Source organism: Rhinoraja longicauda, chromosome 12 (assembly GCF_053455715.1).
Source record: "Rhinoraja longicauda isolate Sanriku21f chromosome 12, sRhiLon1.1, whole genome shotgun sequence".
In the NCBI taxonomy this organism is placed as follows: domain Eukaryota; kingdom Metazoa; phylum Chordata; class Chondrichthyes; order Rajiformes; family Arhynchobatidae; genus Rhinoraja; species Rhinoraja longicauda.
In genome coordinates, this window is record NC_135964.1 from 24,691,156 (window position 1) to 24,713,903 (window position 22,748).

At 46.9% G+C, this 22,748-nt stretch overlaps 1 protein-coding gene across 1 annotated transcript in view; it reads right to left on the minus strand.

Annotated features, from left to right (window-relative positions):
- mao (monoamine oxidase) overlaps nt 1-22,748 on the minus strand; it is a 103,868-nt gene that overhangs the window by 38,854 nt on the left and 42,266 nt on the right. Inside the window, exons 4-5 of the mRNA XM_078409219.1 lie at nt 4,012-4,116; nt 1,378-1,469 (exon numbers count right to left, since the gene is read on the minus strand). Of these exons, the coding sequence (XP_078265345.1) occupies nt 1,378-1,469; nt 4,012-4,116 (197 nt within the window). The remainder of the gene's footprint in view (nt 1-1,377; nt 1,470-4,011; nt 4,117-22,748) is intronic.

Below are 22,748 nucleotides of genomic sequence, written 5' to 3' on the forward strand. Positions count from 1 at the left end.
TCAACCAGAGGAAACATCTTTCCCATAACTCCTCTGTTGAGTTTTAAAAAAATATTTTGTATTGCTTATTCAATCTCTCTTCGTATGATGGACCCCTATCCCAGAAAGCAATATGGTGAATGTTTGCTGAATTCCCTCTATAGTGAGTGTATCCATGAATCTACAACAATTCCATTCTGTATGTTCATTTTGCAATCTGTTTTTCTCCCAGCTTAATCCATCCTCCCCCTAGGATATCCTCCATCTCAATGTATCCTCCTGAATAGGATACTTCTTTGACTTGAACCTTTCTGCATCCACCGCGCCCCACCCTACATTCCTACAACAATGACGAAGATGGCGCTTCAATAAATGTGCACACTCCCTATCTTCACTATCTGTTCCCATCACTGCATAACACAACATGGGGTTTTTTTAAACGACCAATTGTGGTTACCTGTCAGGAATCAGTACTTTAAAAAAATTGAAACTTTTAAAAGGAAGTGTTTTCAGCCAATTTTTAAACTGATTTGGTCATGACCAGCCAGTTAAACACAAAGTCTACACATTAGAAGCCTTCGGGAGAGCTAGGGCTCTGTGAGAAGGGAAGATACAGTGTTAGCTAGTTAAGCACTATGATGGGATTGGGCCCTGTGGTATTGTCAAGCAGAGTGGGACACTGTAGTTCTGTTTGGCATTAATTCGTCAATCTAACTTGCATCAAGCAGAAGGTTCTTGTGGCGTGACACAAGCTAATTGTACCTGGGCAGGAACAGCAATTCATGGCTTTATGCTGACTGGGCAAACACCTAGAAGACACAAATGACCATCCATCCATTCTTTGCAACAGAGATACAATAAGCGAGTTTGGTATTCCGACTGAGCATGCGTAGATCATAGGTCGCGGGGGCAAAGAATTGTCGCTAGCTCATCTGCTCCATGTAAACAAACCTTCGTTTCAACCGTTTTTTGCAGTTTTTCTCCATTTAGTTAAGATAATACAGTTTCAAAACTGTTAATTTGGTGTATATATGGTTAATTAGTAAAAACTACGATGATTTTGTTTTGTTTTTTTTGCTGTTAAAGAGTCGGGGAGAGTTGAGGGGAACTCGCCGCATAAAGAAAAAAAACCTACAAGATCATCGTCGTTTTTACTAATTAACTATATATACACCAAATTAACAGTTTTGAAAACAGTATTTTCTTACCTATACGGAGAAAAACTGGAAAAAACAGATGAAACAAAGATTTGTTTATGGAGCAGATAGGCTAGCGACAATTCTTTGCCCCCACGACCTGTGACCTGCACATGCTCAGTCGGAATACCGAACTCCCCTTATTCCAACCCATTGATCCTGAACAAACAACCAACAAAAGAGTAATTTAAAAGTAACTTGCTTGGTCCAGCAAAGCTCATCAATCAACTGTTGCATTGTTATTTTGTCCCATTCTTCAGCATGGGGTGCTTTCCATGGCGCTTCAACAGGTATCTGGAAGACAAGATTTATTGCACTTAACAACAATATTATTACTTTCAAACTTGCAATCTAACTCCAATACTCTCTAATTACAATCTAACTTGTACCAAGCAGAGGGATCTTGCACCTTGACACAACGTGATTGGAAAAGCACTAATATTTCATAATACATTTAGAATTTTTAATAATATGGGGACTGAATTGAAATCCTTCTCTACTGAAAATAAAGCATAGATTCTGGTTTCAAATAAACAGTTATGCAGTCTTTCTTCACTTGTCTGCGTACACTGTGAATGATCAGCCATGATCACATTGAATGGCGGTGCTGGCTCGAAGGGCCGAATGGCCTACTCCTGCACCTTTTGTCTATTGTCTACACTGTCCAGATGGCATTTTCTTCTGTACTTTTTCATTTATTTCTCAGAAATGCTCCCATACTTTCCCATACTCTCATATATAAAGATTAACTTCCCTCCATCTCCTCACTCTTTGTTCCCCACCAACCTTCAAACCATGTGTCAACTTCATTCTCATCTACACCATTCACTTTCTGAATTGGCCCGTCTTTATTCTTACCTCTTCAAACTTGTTTAATCGTATCAATTCAGCTCTTACCAGCCTTGGATCTACATCCAAAGCTCTGGTCTTTCCTTTCATGTGCACTTCTGCAATTTTTGTCAGTTTACCAATTGTACGTTCCTAATTTAATTGCAATAGATGTATTACAAAATCTACATCCGGTACAACAGGAAAATGCTTTAACGTGACATTTACTGTCTGTTCCTTCATAACGCCGGGGCTAGCCCTCAGAGCGACTCTGAAATGTTCTCTTCCCTGTTGTGTCCTGTTGACTGCAAGTTCTCTTCCTTCCATCTGTGCATACTCCACTCCAACACCCGACCATTATATACTTTTTCTCTTTGATTTTAAACAGAATTGGAGAACTTCCTGAGTTATTTTACCCATGTCACTATAATAATATTTTAATTTTAATTATTAGTCCTGTGCTTTTTTTTGCACTCTAAGCTTTTAGATTTTTTTATTTTAAAAAAATTAATTATCAGCTTGGTTTACTCTCTGATAGGTTGACCTCACCATGATTCTCACTAATCGTCTTGCATTCTGTTATAAGCTTATTTTGCTTCAGTGATACCACCTTTTGGATGTTTCTCCCCCCCCCCCCCCCCCCCGCACCCCCCTATTCTCTCTGACCCCCAATCAACTTGTTTCAAGTACTGTACTGTTGGAACCCTCTTTTAGTTTAGTTTAGTTTAGGGATACAGCGTGGATACAGGCCTTACGGTCGGTCCGCACCGGCCAGCGATCGCCGCATATTAACACTATCCGACACACTAGGGCCAATTTACACTTATACCAAGCCAATTAAACTGCAAACTTGTACATCTTTGGAGTGTGGGAGGAAACCCAAGATCTCAGAGAAAACCCACATGGTCACGGGGAGAACGTACAAACTCCATACAGACAGCACCCATAATCAGGATCAAACCCGAGTCTCTGGTGTTGCAAGCATTGTAAGGCAGCATCTCTACTGCTGTTCCACCCTTGGTAGATATAACGGATTTGTTCTGGCCTCATGTATCCATCTGCTTCAAACATACTGTAACACTTCAGTCTAAAGTAGCTGATGTTCATATACTGCATGCTTTAATTGCAATTCAATTCTTTGCAATTAGAATTGTTTTTATCTGAAATGACCAACGTGATTTGCTTCTTGACCTCATACTTTCATGACTTTAGAGAGGTATGGAATGTGAAGGCAGAGGAAAGAATACAGGTGTAAGGAGGGTATGTGGGGGGAGGGAGGGAGGTGGAGAAATGGGTGTGCATACAGGTGGAGCCCAGGGAAGAGAGGGTGAAATAAGGGGGGTGGAGGTTGATTTAGGAGAGAAATAAATAAATTCATGAGTGAATGAATCAGCCAAGAATTGGGAAAAGATTAGGAGCTGATTTTTTTTAATGGATAAGTTTATTTTTCTGAAGTGTCATTTGTCATACCATATGACAAATGACACTTCAGAAAAATAAACTTATCCATTAATTGTTGGTCTACCTAGAAAAGCGCCCAAATTTATTAATGATCAAAGCTCCTCTTTTTTGTCCTACATAATCAGAATTAGGAATAGCTACTTTCCTATAACTATCAAGTGCTTGAACAGACATGCACATCCCTAATCCCACCTCAGTAACGGAATACTACGGATCACTTCTTGCACTACCATGGACTTGTTTTCTAAATTGTTTTTTCACGCATGTTTTCTTTTTTGCATAATCTTATTATTTTCGCTGTCTTGGATAATTTATGTGTAATTTATATTCATTTGTGTTGTCTGTGGCTGCAATGCTGCTTCAAGCAAGATTTTTCATTTTTTACTTATATCTCAACATACCTGTACATATATATGATAATAAATGGAGCTGTCAGGCAGCTGATGTGATGGAGATACACATCACTTCATCATAGGAATAATTCTCAGAACAACTCTATAATTTCTATGAAATGCATTATTTTAAAATCCTAAAAATTACTCTTTACCTCTTTTCCCATATCATCCAGGGTTCTCCAAAGATTGTTGTAATCCATGTAGGCAAAAGGATTCCACATGGGTGGAAATGGGCCCTTGAAAGGATAAGATTTTCCCTGAAATAAAAAACAGTGACCATACTTTAAAATTGCTTCTGGAGCTGGAAACACAATTGAATATACAAATGATTTTTAAAGTATCAATACCAAGATTCTTAGGAGGATTCACTTTGTTATACGCATAAATATCAAACAACTAATATCCAGGTGGAATTCAGATTAAGCATTACAAGAAATCAATGTGAACAGTCTCTGAATCAAACTCTGAATGCAGAACAAAAAAAATTTAAAAGTAGCACTTTATTCCATTTATGAGAATGAGAACGACATGTCTCCCAACTTGTGCAACTCTCCAATTTCCAAAAATGACAATAAGTCATGGTTTAAGTCCAAAGCTTTCAGAAATAAATGCACTGAAGCTTGCTCCCTGGTTCCCAATCAATATTATTTTTAAGGAAGCCTTCGCGCCAGGAGCCGTGCCGCACAAAATGTATTGATACACTTTTTTGAATCCATCAACAATGGAAAATAAATTGCAAACATGATTGCATACAAGTTAAATTTCATTTTTGTCAGATTTCAGGATCACATTCAATTGCATCATCTATGATGCATGTAAAAAGTAAGAGTGCATAACCAAAGAAATAGCGACACCCAATGCACGTGACAATAAAAGACCCATCAAGGAGCCTTTATGTTGATTTGCTGAAATCATCCAAGCAAAAGCTAAACAACAAGTGACTTTAGATGGTGAACACCTCAAAGGAGATGTGCCCTATAGTAATGTTAATCAGGAGCAAAGTTTCATCCTGGTATGGTTTGATTTTCTGGAGTAGTTGGGTAAGGTAGTGCCTGGATTTTCTCACTGTAGAGAAATTGGGAAGGGGCTAGTGTGCAGGAGCAGTTGAGGAGGGAGTCTTGTTTTTGGCACTGTTTTTCTTACCTCCTGTTAGATTACATGGTTCTGGATTTGGGAGTGGTGGGGGGAGGGTGATGTTTCACTACGGGTTCTGAACATCATTCCACTTTGCTAATGTTCTTGCTCTTGAATAAAACATTGTGGGTCCCCAGGTTTTGGAAGACCTGGCTTACGAAAGTCCACCCTTACTCAAATTCCCCCAGACTGTGCTCTCAAGTACAGTACATTAATCTCATTATTCGGAAACAATGCAGAGATCAGCCATGGAAAAAGCCAGTGCATTTTCCAACTCTCCTTCAAGTGATATCAAAGGTTATGAACCCCGGGCCACCTCTCGTTAGCACACACACTTTTTGTTATTAAACTGCCAATAATTTTCGTGCAGATTTGCAGATTAGCTCCCCTCCTCCCTCCTTCACTTCACTTTGGCTGCATTCAGACAAACATCTGTTCCGGTTGGCTTGCTGGTAATAATTCCCAATATCTATGCTTATATTCATCAGCCTACAAGCTGCCAATCAGTCATTGAGGCTAAAGATTTCACATTACGACTTTGGGGGAAATTATTCGTTTCCGACTACCAGGAAATTTTAGATTATGGACAGTCCTCTGGGATGGAGTCATTGTATTACCGAAAGGCCCCCTGTACAATAATTAAATTGTCAGAAAAAACAAAAGCGGGCACCAGAGAATCAGTACTGCTAGAGAGTGAAAATAATTAATAACAAAGTATTTCTATAAATTAAAATACACCTGTTTTTCCATTCATTGTATGGATGGAATGGAGGCATTGGGGAAAGGGAGGGGTGGGTCTGCCTCATGGTCAACTCTTTGTTTCAAAGGTTTCAAAGGTCTTTTATTGTCACGTGTATCAATTAAGGTACAGTGACACATTACCATACAGCCATACCAAAAAAAAGCAACAAGACACACAACTACATAAAAGTTATCCACCACAGCGGATTCCCCACATTCCTCACTGTGATGGAAGGCAATAAAGTCTAATCTTCTTCCCTCAAATTTCTCCCACGTTTGGGGCAGTCAACCCATCCATCGGGGCGGTCGAAGCTCCCGCGTCGGGGCGATCGAAGCTCAGGCATGTCAGTGAGGTAAAAAAAACGAGGAAAAGATCCGAGCGCTTTCTTACAACGGGGGTCAAAAATTTACACACAAAATTACCTGTTTCAAGCCTCTTTTACATAGAAACATAGAAACATAGAAAATAGGTGCAGGAGTAGGCCATTCGGCCCTTCGAGCCTGCACCGCCATTCAATATGATCATGGCTGATCATCCAACTCAGTATCCCGTACCTGCCTTCTCTCCATACCCCCTGATCCCTTTAGCCACAAGGGCCACATCTAACTCCCTCTTAAATACAGCCAATGAACTGGCCTCAACTACCTTCTGTGGCAGAGAATTCCACAGATTCACCACTCTCTGTGTGAAAAAAAACGTTCTCATCTTGGTCCTAAAAGACTTCCCCCTTAGTGCATTTCAAAGTAAAAACAGACATTACAAAATAATGTGAATATGTCACTAATAACATTTTGAAGTAAATTCACACATTAATTGATAATCAGCCCAAAAAGGTGGTAATTGGCTTTTCTGCTGTGTTTTATATTTTAATCCTGTCTTAATTAATTTAGTTATATAATCTTGCACTTAAATTTAATATTTACTCATACAATACAATACAATACAATATATCTTTATTGTCATTGTACCCAGGGGTACAACGAGATTGGGAATGCGCCTCCCATACGATGCACTAATTTAGGTAATTTAGACAGCAGCAACCCAACGAAACGAACAGTTGTAACAGTTTTGGACAGGGTAAAGTGCAAGTTGATCTATGCGTTGTGGCCATCCGGCTCAGCAGGACCGGTTCATAGCAGCTATGGCCCTGGGGATGAAGCTGTTCCTGAGTCTGGAGGTGCGGGCATAGAAGGCCTTGTATCGTCTGCCCGATGGAAGGAGTTCGAACAGACTGTTGCAGGGGTGTGAAGAGTCTTTGTGGATGCTGGTGGCTTTTCTGAGGCATCGTGTGTTGTAGATGCCCTCCAAGTCTGGTAGCTGTGTTCCGATGGCCCTCTGAGCTCTATGGACTACCCGCTGTAGAGCTTTCCTTTCTGCCTCCGTGCAGCTGAGGTACCACACAGGGATTCCATGCGTTAGGATGCTCTCTATGGTGCAGCGGTAGAAGGTCTTCAGCAGCTGTTGGGGTAGACCAGACTTTTTCAGTGTTCTTAAGTAGAACAGTCTTTGTTGTGCCTTCTTGACCAGCGCAGCAGTGTTATTGGACCATGTTAGGTCCTCCGAAATGTGAGTGCCCAGAAACTTGAAGCTGGACACTCTCTCCACACTGACCCCATTGATAGAGATCGGGGCATATTCCCCGTTATGTGACCTACGGAAGTTGATGATCAGCTCCTTGGTCTTGGTGGTATTTAGGGACAGGTTGTTATCCGAGCACCAGTCCGCCAGGTTCTGCACCTCCGCTCTATAGTTTGTTTCATCCCCGTTGGTGATCAGCCCGATCACCGTTGTGTCATCTGCAAACTTGACAATGGTGTTGGTGTCGAATGCAGGAACACGGTCGTGTGTGAAGAGGGAGTAGAGCATGGGGCTCAGAACACAGCCCTGTGGTGTGCCGGTACTCAGGGTGATAGTGGAGGACAGGTGCGGGCCCATTCTCACTGCCTGCGGTCGTTCCAGCAGGAAGTCCAGGATCCAGTCACATAATGACGAGCTAAGGCCTAGCTGGTGGAGTTTGGTGATGAGCTTGGTGGGGATGACCGTGTTGAAGGCGGAGCTATAGTCTATGAATAGCATCCTCACGTACGTGCCCTGTCTCTCTAGGTGAGTCAGGACAGTGTGAAGAGCCAGAGAGATGGCGTCCTCTGTAGATCTATTTGCCCTGTATGCAAATTGATGTGGGTCCAGTGAGTCAGGGATGCTGGATTTGATGTGTGAGAGGACTAGCCTCTCAAAGCACTTCATGACAATCGGCGTTAGGGCAACCGGGCGGTAGTCGTTCAGGTTGGAGATCTTTGCTTTTTTCGGCACCGGAACTATGATAGCCGACTTCAGGCACTTGGGGACCGTAGCCAGAGATAATGACAGGTTAAAGATCTTGGTGAATACCTCAGCCAGCTGTTCAGCACAGTCCTTCAGTACCCTTCCTTGAACACCATCCGGTCCTGCAGCCTTGCGTGGGTTGACCCTTTGCAGAGCGCGTTGTACCTCCTGTGTGCTCAGTTGCAAGACCTGTCCCACCGCCTCGGCTGGGGTTCTTTCACTCAAGGTGGTTTTGCCAGTTTCAAAGCGGGCAAAGAAGGTGTTAAGCTCGTTGGTCAATGCCATATCGCTGTGGGGGCAGGCAGGGCTGCTCTTGTAGCCAGTGATGTCCCTGACACCTTGTCATTACAGTTCCACCAATGATTTTCATTCAGATCCACCATGGATCTTAGTTCCAGAGCTTTGCTGGTTTATCCAGCAGGCCAAGGAAGCCGGCTATGGGGATAGATTTGCTGGCTACAGCTGGGCTTTAGTTCCAGAGCCCCGGCTGCAGGTTGCAAATTCAACGCACCAATTGCCCATGGAAGCCCCGATGAGGTCGAGATTGGCTGCTTTGCGCAGCTTAGGTGCCACATTTCCGGGGAAACTTCCAGGGCACGTGGGGGGGATTACTCACAGAACCCCTAGCGGAACCTAGTGTTCATTACAAGTCTATACATCGTTTTATTTTTTTTCTTCCTTTTTTTCGATCCGATTTCTCCGTTTATTTGGCAAAGTGAAAAAAACAGAAACCATGCAAAAAGCGTGGAAAATGGATTTTAAAAACGCAGAAATCTGCGGAAATGTGGAAAATCCACATGCCTGGAATCTCCTGCGTCGGAGCGGTCACAGCTCCCACGTCGGGGCGGTCAAAACTCCCGTGTCGGGGCGGTCGAAACTCCCGTGTTGGGGCGGTCGAAGCTCCTGCAGCTTGGAGTCCCGATGTCAGTCTCTAACCAGAGACTGCAAACTCCGCGATGCTAAAGTCCTCAGGCACCCACGCTAGAGCTCATAGGTCAATCCCTGGCAAAGGGATCACGAGATCCATGATGGTAAGTCCTGCAGGCACCCGCGGTGGAGCTCTCAAAGTCAGTCTCCAGCAAAGGCCACCAACTCCTCGATGTTAGGCCGCAGTGCGGACGGAGATACGATACGGAAAAAATTCGCATCTCTGTCGAGGTAAGAGATCAGAAAAAGCTTCCCCCAACCCCCACAAACTAAAGAACACTACAAACATACATTTAACACATACTAAAGAAACAACAAAAAAGAAAGGGACAGACAGACTGTTGGCGAGGCAGCCAATGCTGGCGCCACCCAGTGGTCAGATGTGGTGTTCCTGTCTAATTCCTGTTATTCACACCTTGAACACCTAGTGGTGAAGTGCCTTCCCTTCTACCTCCAGAGGGAATTCACTTCCATCATCATGATTGCAGTCTAACATCCCATCTCAGGCAGACATCTGCCTAGCACTGTAGGAACTTCACACCGTGGTCAACAAACACCAGTTGGCATACCCCGAAACCTTTCCTATCATAGCTAGGGACTTCAACTAGGCCACCTTGAACAAATCACTCCCTAACTACAACCAGCACGTTGTCTGCAGCACTAGAGGATCAAATACCCTCGACCACTTCTGTTCCACCATCAAAAATGCCTATCTCTCTCGCCCTTTGGGAAATCTGACCACCTGTCTGCGCTCCTTCCTGCGTATAGCCAGCGGCTGAAGATCACAGCCCCAGTGGTGAGGACTGCATACGGCTGGTCAGGGGAAGCAGAGGAATGATTCGGGATTGCTTGGAGTTCTACGCACACTTGAACAGGGAGAACCTCCCCAGGCCCCCATAGACCTATTGGTGCTGCCAGCTCAGTCATAAGGCTGACATCAGATGATCCTCAGGCTATTGAACATAACAAACTCCAAACTGCCTAGGTTGCATTAGGGACTTAGGCTTTGTTTTATTTTTGCACTATCTTGAGCTTTTAATTTATGGAATTTTTTGTTTGTTTATTATATTATCTATTGCGTACTGTGTTTTAAAAACTTTGCTGCTGCGCTCTCCTCATCTTCCTTGTCAAACCCACTCAGCATCATACATTTATTTCCAGGAATCAGTGCTCCGTGGCAAGTCTATCCTTAAATAAGAAAACTAAAACTGTATGCAATGCTCCAGGTTTGGTCTCATCAATGAAAATAAAATGTAACACATTGTTGTATTAAGACAACATGACAACATTGTCAAATTGTCTGTTATATTGAAACCAAACAATTTAAAAATGAAAAAAAATCAGTCAATTGCACTCAGAAAAGCAGTTGAAGGAAATTGCTTATTTATGCTAAACTGAGATAGGATCCTTACCGTCAACCCAGTGAAATCTCTGATACGCAAATTATATGATGAGAATTCCTTTCCACATGATGTGCCCAAATTACAATATTTATTTTACCAAGATCACTGCTCATAACAGTGTACTTGGTAAATTCAAAGTCAACAATTCATTAAATTTAGACCATTTTTATTTCAGCCTCTAAATAATTCAAGAAAACAATAATCCAAAAATCTATGCCCTTTCTTATTCTTCTTAATATGTGCCGCCACCATAAACTTAAGCATGCACGACCCCGGTCTCTGTTCCTGCACCTTGCAGAACATTACCACTTGGGCAAAATTGACTCTTAATTCTGAATGAATGAATGAATAAATTTATTGCCCAAGTATGCATATACAAGGAATGTGCCTTGGTGCTCCGCTCACAAATGATAACACAAACATACAGTTAACAATTAAGAATAAAGCATAAACACATCAAAACAATAAGGATACATCATTACGGTCTAAAAATGTGGGTGAAAATAAACCAGAGCAAAAAAGAGACTACAGACTTTGGTTATTGAGTAGAACTATCACTCGTAGAAAAAAGCTGTTTTTATGTCTGGCTGTGGCTGCTTTGACAGTCCGGAGTCGCCTTCCAGAGGGAAGTGTTTCGAAGAGTTTGTGGCCAGGGTGAGAGGGGTCATAGATGATCTTGCCCGCTCGCTTCCTGGCCCTTGCAGTGTACAGTTCGTCAATGGGGGGAAGGTTGCAGCTAACCTTGTGCGAACGATCTGTTGCAGCCTCCGGATATCGTGCTTGGTGGCTGAGCCAAACCAGACCATGATGGAGAAGGTGAGGACGGACTCAATGATAGCAGCATAGAATTGGACCATCATTGCCTGTGGCAGATTGTGTTTCTTCAGTTGCCGCAGGAAGTACATCCTCTGTTGGGCCTTTTTGAATGTGGAGTCGATGGTGGCCCCCCATTTAAGGTCCCTGGAGATGATGGTTCCAAGGAGGTTAGATGACTCCACAGATGTGACTATGGTGTTGTTGATGGTGAACTGGGGGGAGGGGGGTCCCAGGGTTATGGGACCCTGTCCTTTGTCTTTTTGGGTACAGGGACAATAGTGGAGACCTTGAAGCAGGCAGGGACAGTGCAGGTTTGCAGGGACTAGTTGAAAATGTCTGTGTAGATCGGTGCCAGTTGTTCAACACAGAGCTTGAGGGTAGAGGGGGAAACATTGTCCGGTCCTGGAAATTTCCGGCTTTTCTGTTCTCACCTTCCACCCCACCAGCCAGCGGATCCAACAAATCATCCGCCAACATTTCCGTCACCTACAACGGGACCCCACCACTGGCTATATCTTCCCATCCCCTCCCCTTTCTGCGTTCCGCAGAGACCGTTTCCTCCGTAACTCCCTGGTCCACTCGTCCCTTCCTACCCAAACCACCCCATCCCCGGGCACTTTCCCCTGCAACCGCACGAGATGCAACACCTGTCCCTTTACCTCCCCCCTCAACTCTATCCAAGGACCCAAACAGTCTTTCCAGGTGAGACAGAGGTTCACCTGCACCTCCTCCAACCTCATCTATTGCATCCGCTGCTCCAGATGTCAACTCATTTACATCGGCGAAACCAAACGCAGGCTCGGCGATCGCTTCGCTCAACACCTGCGCTCGGTCCGCGTTAACCAATCTGATCTCCCGGTGGCCGAGCACTTCAACTCCCCCTCCCATTCCCAGTCTGACCTTTCTGTCATGGGCCTCCTCCAGTGTCATAGTGAGGCCCACCGGAAATTGGAGGAACTGCACCTCATATTTCGCCTGGGCAGCTTGCAGCCCAGTGGTATGAACATCGATTTCTCCAACTTTAGATAGTTCCTCTGTCCCTCTCTTCCCCTCCCCCTTCCCAGATCTCCCTGTCTCCACCTATATCCTTCCTTTGCCCCGCCCCCCTGACATCAGTCTGAAGAAGGGTCTCGACCCGAAACGTCGCCCATTCCTTCTCTCCTGAGATGCTGCCTGAACTGCTGAGTTACTCCAGCATTTTGTGAATAAATACATTCCAAACTGAAGAGTCATTAGCTGAGAACTTGCTCCTCAGCTTCTCAGAGTACCTTTCCTTGGCACCTCTGATTCCTCTTCTCAGCTTGTACTTGGCCTGCCTGTAGAGGTCTGTATCCCCGCTCCTGTAGGCCTCATCTTTTGACTGGCGGAGCTGTCTGAGTTCTGCTGTGAACCGGGGCTTGTTCCTGTTGAACCAGATCCGGATCTTCGTGGGAATGGAACTGTCCTCGCAAAAGCTGACATAGGATGTCACAGTGTCTGTGTACTCATCGAGGCTTGTGGTTGCTTCCCTGAACACATTCCAATCAGTGCAGTCAAAGCAGGACTGTAGTTTTTCAATGCCCTTGCTTGTCCACCTTTTTGTTGTTCTGACCACAGGTTTATCAGATTTTAGTTTCTGCCTGTAGGTTGGAATAAGGTGAACTAAACAATGATCGGAGAGACCCAGAGCCGCCTGAGGAACAGAGCGATATGCGTTCTTGATTGAAGAGTAGCAGTAATCAAGTGTCCTCTCCCCTCTGGTGGGGCAGGTAACATGAAGTCTGTACTTTGGGAGCTCACGACTGAGATTGGCCTTGTTAAAGTCCCCCAAAACAATGACCATGGACATTTCCATAGCAAAATGTCCTATGCATTACTTTTTTCCTGCCATTTCACCAGTCTATTTGTGCATTCTACTAATTTTTCTACCTCTTTCAAAGTTTACTACATTTCTGAGCTTGAGGTAGACTTGATGACTCAATATACATCACAAAAATATGGCTAAAGGAAGAACAGGATTGATAGCTGTGCTACAGGTAGGATAGAAGAGGAGGAAAGAAAGGAGAAGTTACATTTGTGATGAAGAAGAGCACCAGAGTAGTAGTTTGAGGTTAGATTCCTGAGGAATTATATGCATGGAGCTGAGAATAAGAGATGATCATCTTGTTGGGATTGTACCATAGGCAGATAGTTGCAAGAATAATAGGGTAGTCATGGTCGGGGATTTTAACTTTCCGAATATTGACTGGGATTGCCATTGCGCAAGGGCTTAGATGCTTTTGAATTTGGTAAGTGCATTCAGGAAGACTTCCTCCGGCAATATGTGGAGGACTCTTCTAACTTGACCTAATCTTGGAAAATATGCAGGGGAAATGACTGTCAGCAGGTGGGAGGGGGGGAGGGGGTAGGGGGGGGTAGGGAGAGGATGGGGTGGTCATTGGGACCAGTGACCATAATTCTATTAGTTTTTAAATAGGTATGGAAAAGGACAGAACTGATCCACAAGTTAGAATTCTATTTTAGACAGGGTGAATTTCAACTGTTTTCAACGTGAGCTTGCAAAGGTTGATTGGAGTATGTTGTTTGTGGGCAAAGGGACAAAGGACAAGTGGGGATTTTGTAAAGATGATATACCAAGAGTTGAAGATTTGCATGTTCCTGTTAGAGTGAAGGGCAAGGCTGGCAAAGTAGGGAACCCTAGATGTTGAGGCTTTGATCTGAAGAAAGGAGGTGGTACGGGCAGCTGGGATCAAGTAAAAAAGAGACATAAGAAGGAAATAGGAGGGCTAAAAGGGGGCATGAAATAGATTTAATATTAAACAACTATGATTAAATGGTAGCGGGATTTAGATCAGTTCTAAACTTAAGCAGAGAGAAGGAGTTTAATCTGAGCAAATATGAGGTGTTGCACTATTGGGAGTTGGAATGTAAAGGGAAAGTATACAGTTAATGCCAAGACCTTCCAATGGGCTCTGGAAAGGGTGCAGAAAAGATTTACCAGAAGGATGCCTAGATTTGGGTGTATTAACTATAAGGAGAGGTTGGACGAATTTGTTTTGTTTTCTCTGGAGCATCAGAGGCTTAGAAGAGACCAAATAGAAGTATGTAAAATTATGAGAGGCATAGAGTTGACAATCAGAACCCTTTTCCAGGGGAAGAAATGTCAAAGACTAGAGGGCATAGCTTTAAACTCAGAGGGGGGGGGGGGGGGGGGTTTAAAGGAGCTGTGTGATAATGAGATCATCTTTCTTAGCACCTGGTATCTTTTGAGAATCCATGGTGGTTCCCTCTGCGGAAGGAACTGACCGGAACTAGCCCCTTTTTCCAGACGTTCATTGAGTCCTGAGGAATGGGAACTCCTAGCATAGTGGGCCTGCACTTGCCTCTGGCCCTCCAAATTGTCATCATGGGTCAAAAGACCAAATTCAAACACCTTTCACTGGTGGGGAAATTGCTGCAGAATAAAAGATTGATTATTGTATGGAGTAAGGCCATTCAGCCCATATAATCTGCGCTGGTGCTTTCCTCCATTGGGCCACCTGGCACCATCCCATTGCCCTGCTCACATTGCAACCATTGGATTGTGCACACAAAGATAGCCCACTATTCCTTTAATCTTTTCCCTTGTTTTTCCAGAATGAAATTCTTTATTAATTACATTACTCCCAAATTCTCCTTGTATGTCTCTGACACCAGTCTTGCACATCCGATGATCAATGTTTCTGAGAAGTTCCAAAACTGCTCACAGCGATACTGTTTCCAGGAGATCCCAGGTTGCCCCCTCTTGGTTCTTATTCATCTAGGTTATATCACAGTCAAGGTGCAGCAAGATGGAAAGGGATATTCATATTCAAAAGAATTCTAAAGAATATGAAAAGTATTGGTCAAATATTTCTGATTAATTTGATAAAAATTTAATTATTAAAATAATTAAAATTTCCCAGGTCAGTTATATTCACATTCAGGTCACCCCTACCCTCTGGTTGGATGTCCTGGAACAGATGCCAACAACTTGCTTCTTCCATTATTAATCTTTGTCCAAAATCAATAATAGATCCACCTACTCTGTACGGTACTAAATTCAAGTTCAACTAATATATCTTTTACATAAGAAAAGAAAATCCTCTCCTGGCCAGTGTTCTTGATCTTTATTTAGCTATATCTATCATGCTTATTTATAATCTGTAACAAGTATAAAGCGACAAATCCTCTCATTTATATGTAATCCTCTTTGGATTTGTGCATACTATTTTAAGACCTTTGCTTCCAACCTCAGTAGCCATAGGAAACATTAGTAGGCAGTTTCAAAGGAAATCGAAATTGAGAAAGGCAAACATGTCATCTGATCAGATCGTGCTGAATCTACATCTCAACTTCATTTGTTCACATCTACTCCATTTCCCTCAATAATCTTGGCCATTAAAAATCTACTTCCCCATTCTTGAAACCTCAATGTGCAACTATTCACAACCATTTGGGGAATAGTTTTAAAATGTATATCTTTCCAATAAGAAATAGTGCTCCCCTATAGAATGAAACCCAACATTTCAGAGCGAATATCATAAACTTCCCAAATTGACCAGTGAAAACCCAGCGTCTCATCATTCCTCCAGCATAATACTAAAAGGTACCTATATTGCAGTTCCATGTAGAAACATGGAACTGCAGATGCTGTTTTAGGTCATCTCTAACAACAACCCTCTTTCCCCTCTTTCCACCACACCCCTTCCTCCTTCCTTCCCCCCCTTCCCCCCCCCCCTCCCTCCCCCACACCCTCTCACCTCGTGCCCCAGCTGGACTAGCCCCTATTTCTCCCCTCCAGCTATATTCTTTCCTCTGGTTTAACAATTCGAAACTTCATTCATTTTGTCTCACATCTTCTGTCTTTTAATTTCTGGCCTCTCCCAACCATCTGCCTGTCAACCCCCCCCCCCTCACACATATGTTCACCTATTACCTGCCACACTGTCCTGTTCCTCCTCTATTCCTGCTTTATTCCCAACAATCAGTCTGAAGGGTCCCGACCCCAAACATCACCTATCCATGTTCTCCAGAGATGCTGCCTTACTCGCTGAGTTACTCCAACACTTGGAGTCTTTTTTGGTACAAATATTGGCTTGGAAAGAGATGAAAATCTTGTTTTTGATCCAGATCGTTTCATGGGGTGAAAGCCCAACCGGGATTCCTGTCCTTCCACATGAATGATGGAAACATTTCCAAGTACTTCCATGCCGTTCATGCCCAGCGTTCATTCAGATCGATAGGGTTGAACACAAGCAGCAGGTTACCCACTTTGAATAAAAGTGATGAATACAGTACAGGTGTGAAGGGTCGCAAACCAAAACGTTGTCTCAGCCATTGAGTCCATGTTTTAACAAGGTAAATATATTTGCCTGTGAAGCGGCATGTTTACGCTTGTTTACATTTATAAGAGAGACTGCTGAGGTGAAAAACCACATTTGCCCCTCCCGATTTTGTAAATAGCATTTTCAGATCTTTTTTATTGAAAGGAGTAGACAGAAACAGTAAAATCTTGAAAACATTGAACGAACAAAGGATTTGTATTAATTGAAAAGCATTTACCATTGAATCTGCCACCATCCACCTCACACTAATCTCCATGACTCCCGATCCCTGGGAAACACAGTCTGCAGCCAATAAATTAAATTTAATCTGATCATTCTCAAAATAAAATAATTAACAATTGAGCTGTCCGTGTGGGTTAGCTGGCCAATCCTTTACTAAACAGCTCCCTTTTGCAGCGGCTTGGGATTGCGCTTCGTAGCTTTTAGAAATATAATAATAGGTTCCAACACCAGCATCAGAACATTTCCCACCATTAGTGATTACCTTTCTAGTTCAGTAATTACTGTTTTGAAAATGAAATGTGTTTGCAATGTATACAGTATTCAAAATTATTATTTACCTTTCTTTCAGCTCCACTATTTATATAACATTTAACGTTCCCAAGTATGACAGTTTTATGTTTCTAGTGCAGATTATTTGGTATGTTTAAGGTTTTCAAGCATTTACTGTTTTTGTCCACTCTTAATTATTAAAAAGTAACAATTATTTTTACAAAATCATTTCTGAAATAATTAACCCTGTGCTATTATTTTGTGTGTGCAGTTGTTTCTGAAAGGATCACCGAGTGTAATGTCATGGTTTTGTGACAATCTGAAGGTGTCTGATAGCAGAATGTTTAATTTCTCATAGATAGGAAAGAGAGAGATTATGATATTTGTTTGCCATTTGCCTATTCTCAGTGATTGCTTTAGCTTAGTGTGATGGAGGTAGCTTCACTTGTTTTTCTAACTGTAAATTAAGCAGAAGTAATTTTTTTAATCAAAACGTTCAGTTACTGACAAAGAACAGCTTTGTACATTTCAAGAAAATAACCTGTTGTACTTTTTAATGGAATCCATGCTGCACGAATCTCGTGGAACTGGTTATAAGCAGTAATGCTGAACATAATGCTGAATTTCTGATCTGTATTATATTGTGGCGGCACCCGGGGGCTAGGCCACTCCCTTGGTCATTCCACTCGGCACTCAGTGGACGGGAGGGATTAGGTCACTTCCTGGGTCAGTCCCCTTGGGTCAGGTGGTCTGGGACTATAAAGGGTTTGGGAGTGTCGACTCACGTTCTTCTTGAGTGCGGTGTTTGGAACCACAGGTAATAAAGTTATTAACTACTCACCTGGCGTCTGGCCTGATTACCGCGGTGACCGCACCCACTACACTGGTGACCCCGACTTTCCCTCGCAAGTCGCGATGGACCAGAACCTGCTACTACCCGACTCTTCCAGTCAACCGCTTTTGGACCTTCCCGCGGACCCTGCCGCCCGCGCCGCTATCCACGCCGTGTCGGTGTGGCTGCCTCCATTGTGGACCGAGGACCCCGACTTCTGGTTTGACCAGGCCGAGGCACAGTTCGCCCTGCGGGGCATAACTGCCGACGCCACTAAATACTTTCACGTGGTCAGCGCCCTCGACCCGGCCACCGCGCGCCTGGTCCGACCCTTCCTCCGCGACCCCCCGGCAACCGATAAGTACGTGGCCCTTAAAGCCTTCCTCCGTTAGCAGTTCGGCCTCTGCGAGTGTGAGCGGGCAACCCGGATCCTCCGAATGCCGGCCCTGGGTGACCGCCGCCCGTCGGTACTACTGGCCGACATGCAGGCACTGCTAGGCGACTACGAGCCCGGTTTCCTTTTTAAACATGTTTACCTGATGCTGCTGCCGTCCGACCTCCGCCAGCAGCTCCTCGACGCCCCGTTCCCCAACATGCAGGTGTTGGGCAGGCGCGCCGATGAGCTCATGATGGCCCGTCACCTGGCCCTCGACGCGTTGGAAGTCCATCCGACGGCCAACGACTACCCGCAGGTAGGAGCCTCGATCGCCCGCATTACTACCGCTCCCTGACAGCCTTCCCGACGGTATCCGGCTTCAGCAGCTCACCCAGCCGGCGGCGCGTCTTTTTCGCACGGCCCGCCTGCAGTTCCCCCACCCGCCACCGGAGGTCGCTGGTGGTCGGACCCAGGGGTCGCGCGCAGCCTGCCGGCAGTTCCTCCATACGCCACCGGAGGTCGCTGGTGGTCGGATCGGCCCGCACAGCCGCCCGTTTTCACGGAACCCAGCAGAGGGGGCTGGTGCTACTTCCATCGGCGGTGGGGCCCTTCGGCCCGTCAATGCCGGCAGCCCTGTTCGTTCCCGGGAAACGCAGAGGCCGGCCGTCAGTGATTGCTTCGGCGGCCGGCCAGATTCATCGTGTGTTTGCGTGGGACCGCCGCTCCGGGGCCCGTTTCCTTGTGGACACCGGGGCGGAGGTGAGTGTTGTTCCCCCTTCGCAGGCTGACCTCCGTAGTGGTAACCGCGGTCCCCTCCTCGCCGCAGCCAACGGGACCACAATCCGATCATATGGTGTGCGCACGATCTCCCTCAACTTCGGGGCGAGCAGCTTCTCGTGGCCATTTGTGATCGCGGATGTGTCCCAGCCACTGTTGGGTGCGGATTTCCTACGGGCACATTCCCTGCTCGTGGACGTTAAGCGGCAGCGTTTAGTGCACTCTGTCACTCTGCAGCCCATTTTCCTCCGCTTGGGCGACCCGGTCGTGCGTCCTGATGGGCCCCTGTCGTCCGTGGACGCCGCGTTCTCACGAATTCTGGCCGAATTCCCCGATATTCTGGACCCCCAGTTCCACTCCGCCGCCCCGAAGCATGGGGTGGTGCACCATATAACGACTACTGGCCCGCCCTTGTACGCCCGGGCACGGCGTCTTCCACCGGACAAGCTCCGTCTCGCTCGGGAGGAGTTCCGCCTTATGGAGTCACTGGGGATCGTGCGCCGTTCAGACAGCCCGTGGGCGTCCCCGCTCCATATGGTCCCCAAGGCAGACGGTGGTTGGCGTCCTTGCGGAGATTACCGCCGGCTTAACGATGCCACAATCGCCGACAGGTATCCGGTCCCTCACATCCAGGATTTTAATGCCCACCTGGCTGGGGCCACGGTATTTTCCAAGGTCGACCTGGTGCGTGGCTATAACCAAATTCCAGTCCACCCCGACGACGTCCCCAAGACGGCAATCGTGACGCCATTTGGCCTATTCGAATTCCTCCGCATGCCGTTCGGACTCAAGAACGCTGCGCAAGCCTTTCAGCGGCTTATGGACTGCGTGTGCCGTGGCTTGGAATTCGTATTCGTATACCTGGACGACATATTGGTGGCGAGCCGCTCGAGACAGGAGCATATTGCCCATCTCCGCCAGCTATGCCAACGCCTTAGCGATCATGGGCTGGCCATCAACATCACCAAATGCCGTTTCGGGGTGGCATCCATCGAATTCCTGGGCCACCACGTGACCCCGCACGGTGCGCTGCCGCTCCCGAACAAGGTGGACGCGGTGCGCCAGTTTCCACGCCCGACCACCGTGAAGGGCCTCCAGGAGTTCGTGGGAATGGTGGCCTTTTACCACCGATTTGTGCCATCTGCAGCCCGGATCATGCGCCCGCTGTTCCACCTCATGGCGGGCAAGCGCAGGGAGGTCGAATGGACCGACGATGCGGTGGCGGCGTTCCAACACGCCAAGGAAGCCCTGGCTGCGGCCACGATGCTCATGCATCCACGGGTTGATGCACCAACCAGCCTGACGGTCGACGCTTCGGAAGTAGCGGTTGGGGCGGTGCTCGAACAGCACACGGATGGGTGTTGGAAGCCTCTTGCCTTCTTCAGTAGGCACCTCAGCGGCGCACAGCGGAACTACAGTGCTTTTGACCGCGAGCTCCTTGCCCTTTACCTTGCGGTCCGCCACTTCCGCTATTTTCTCGAAGGGCGGACTTTCACCACGTACACGGACCACAAGCCCCTTACTTTCGCTTTCGCCAAGGTGTCCGACCCGTGGTCAGCTCGCCAGCAGCGGCAGCTGGCTTACATCTCGGAATTTACTACCTCCATCCGTTTCATCGGGGGTAAAGACAACCGGGTGGCCGACGCCTTGTCTCGTCCCGCGGTCCACGCCGTCCTGCAAGTGGCTGATGGAATCGACTACTCAGCCCTGGCGGCGGCCCAGCTGTCCGATAACGAGATGTCCGCCTACCGTACCGCCGTTTCGGGCCTCAGGTTGGAGGACGTTCTCTGTGGCACTGGGGGCGCGACGCTGCTTTGTGATGTGTCCACCGGGCAGCCACGCCCAATCGTGCCTGTTGCCTGGCGACGCCGGGTGTTCGAGGTGCTCCACGGGCTGTCCCACCCTTCCATTCGGGCGACGACGACCCTCGTGGCTTCCCGTTTCGTTTGGCACGGGTTACGCAAGCAGGTTGGGCATTGGGTGCGCACCTGCATCCCGTGCCAAACCTCAAAGGTACAGCGGCATGTGCATGCGCCGCTCCAGGAGTTCCCCGTCCCTCGCCACCGTTTTGACCACATCCATGTGGACATCGTGGGGCCGCTGCCGCCTTCTCGGGGTTTCACCTACCTCCTGACAATGGTGGACCGTTTCACGCGGTGGCCGGAGGCAGTTCCACTGCCGTACACGTGTGCCTCTACTTGTGCCCGTGCCTTGGCGGCAAATTGGATTGCCAGATTTGGGGTTCCGCTCGATATTCCGTCCGACAGGGGGCCACAATTCACCTCCGAGCTGTGGTCATCCATGGCCCAACTGCTGGGGGTTAACCTGCACCGCACCACAGCGTACCATCCGCAGGCGAACGGCCTGGTGGAGCGTTTCCACCGCCAGCTCAAGGCCGCTCTGAAGGCCCGGCTCGTTGGCCCGGACTGGGTTGACTCATTGTCGTGGGTTTTACTGGGTGTCCGCAACGCCCCCAAGGAGGACTTGGCCACCTCCTCGGCGGAATTGGTTTACGGGGCTCCGTTGACGGTGCCCGGAGAGTTCGTTCCCTCCGCCCAGGGTCAGGCAGAACAGCCCTCAGCCGCCCTGCAACGCCTTCGGGAGACGGTGGGCTTGCTGGCGCCAGTGCCGACGTCTCGCCACGGTTCGGTGCGGTCACATGTCCCTTCAGCCCTGCAGGACTGTCCTTTTGTGTTCCTGCGTCGGGATGCCCACCGGCCAAACCTTCAGCGGCCTTATGAGGGACCGTTCAAAGTGCTTGAGCGGGGCTCTGCCACCTTCGTGTTGGACATGGGGGGTCGTCCTGAGACGGTCTCTCTTTCACGGCTGAAGCCGGCGCATGTGGACATTAGCCAGCCGGTTCTACTGGCGCAGCCTCGCCCTCGGGGTCGTCCCGCGTCCCGGCCCTTACTCCCGAAGTTCCCGCGGGTGCCTTCCCCTGGCGGGGTGGTTCTGCTTCCTGCGCCCGCCATGGTGCGCACACGGGCTGGCCGTTTCGTCCGTCCCCCTGTCCGTTTCGTGCCTTCGGTTCTTGGGGGGGGGTCCTGTGGCGGCACCCGGGGGCTAGGCCACTCCCTTGGTCATTCCACTCGGCACTCAGTGGATGGGAGGGATTAGGTCACTTCCTGGGTCAGTCCCCTTGGGTCAGGTGGTCTGGGACTATAAAGGGTTTGGGTGTGTCGACTCACGTTCTTCTTGAGTGCGGTGTTTGGTACCACAGGTAATAAAGTTATTAACTACTCACCTGGCGTCTGGCCTGATTACCGCGGTGACCGCACCCACTACAATATTGTCTTTAGGCAATAAAAAAAAATCAAAGAGTAGGCAGCACGCAGCCAGCTGATGTCAAGCTTCATGGCAGAAGCCTCCGGATGTCCATGGATAGTGCTTAACAGAAGAAGGCTTAAGAAGCAGAAAAGAGAAAACATCTTAAGGATGCTAGTTTCTCCGGAATAACAAGCATATCTCAATCATTGATAATAGGTGCTGAAAAGTGAATGAGTGATACCTGTAGGAAGCACTGTCGGCTGCTTTACAAAAAAAGCTACATTTGTGTTTTATTGAAATTCAAGTCCTGTGGAGCTAGAGCAGCATGATCCACACAACTCCTCCACCACACTCTTGCACCCGTCAACCAACTGTGCTCGCATGTCTGAGGAAGGGTCTCGACCCGAAACGTCACCCATTCCTTCTCTCCTAGATGCTGCCTGACCTGCTGAGTTA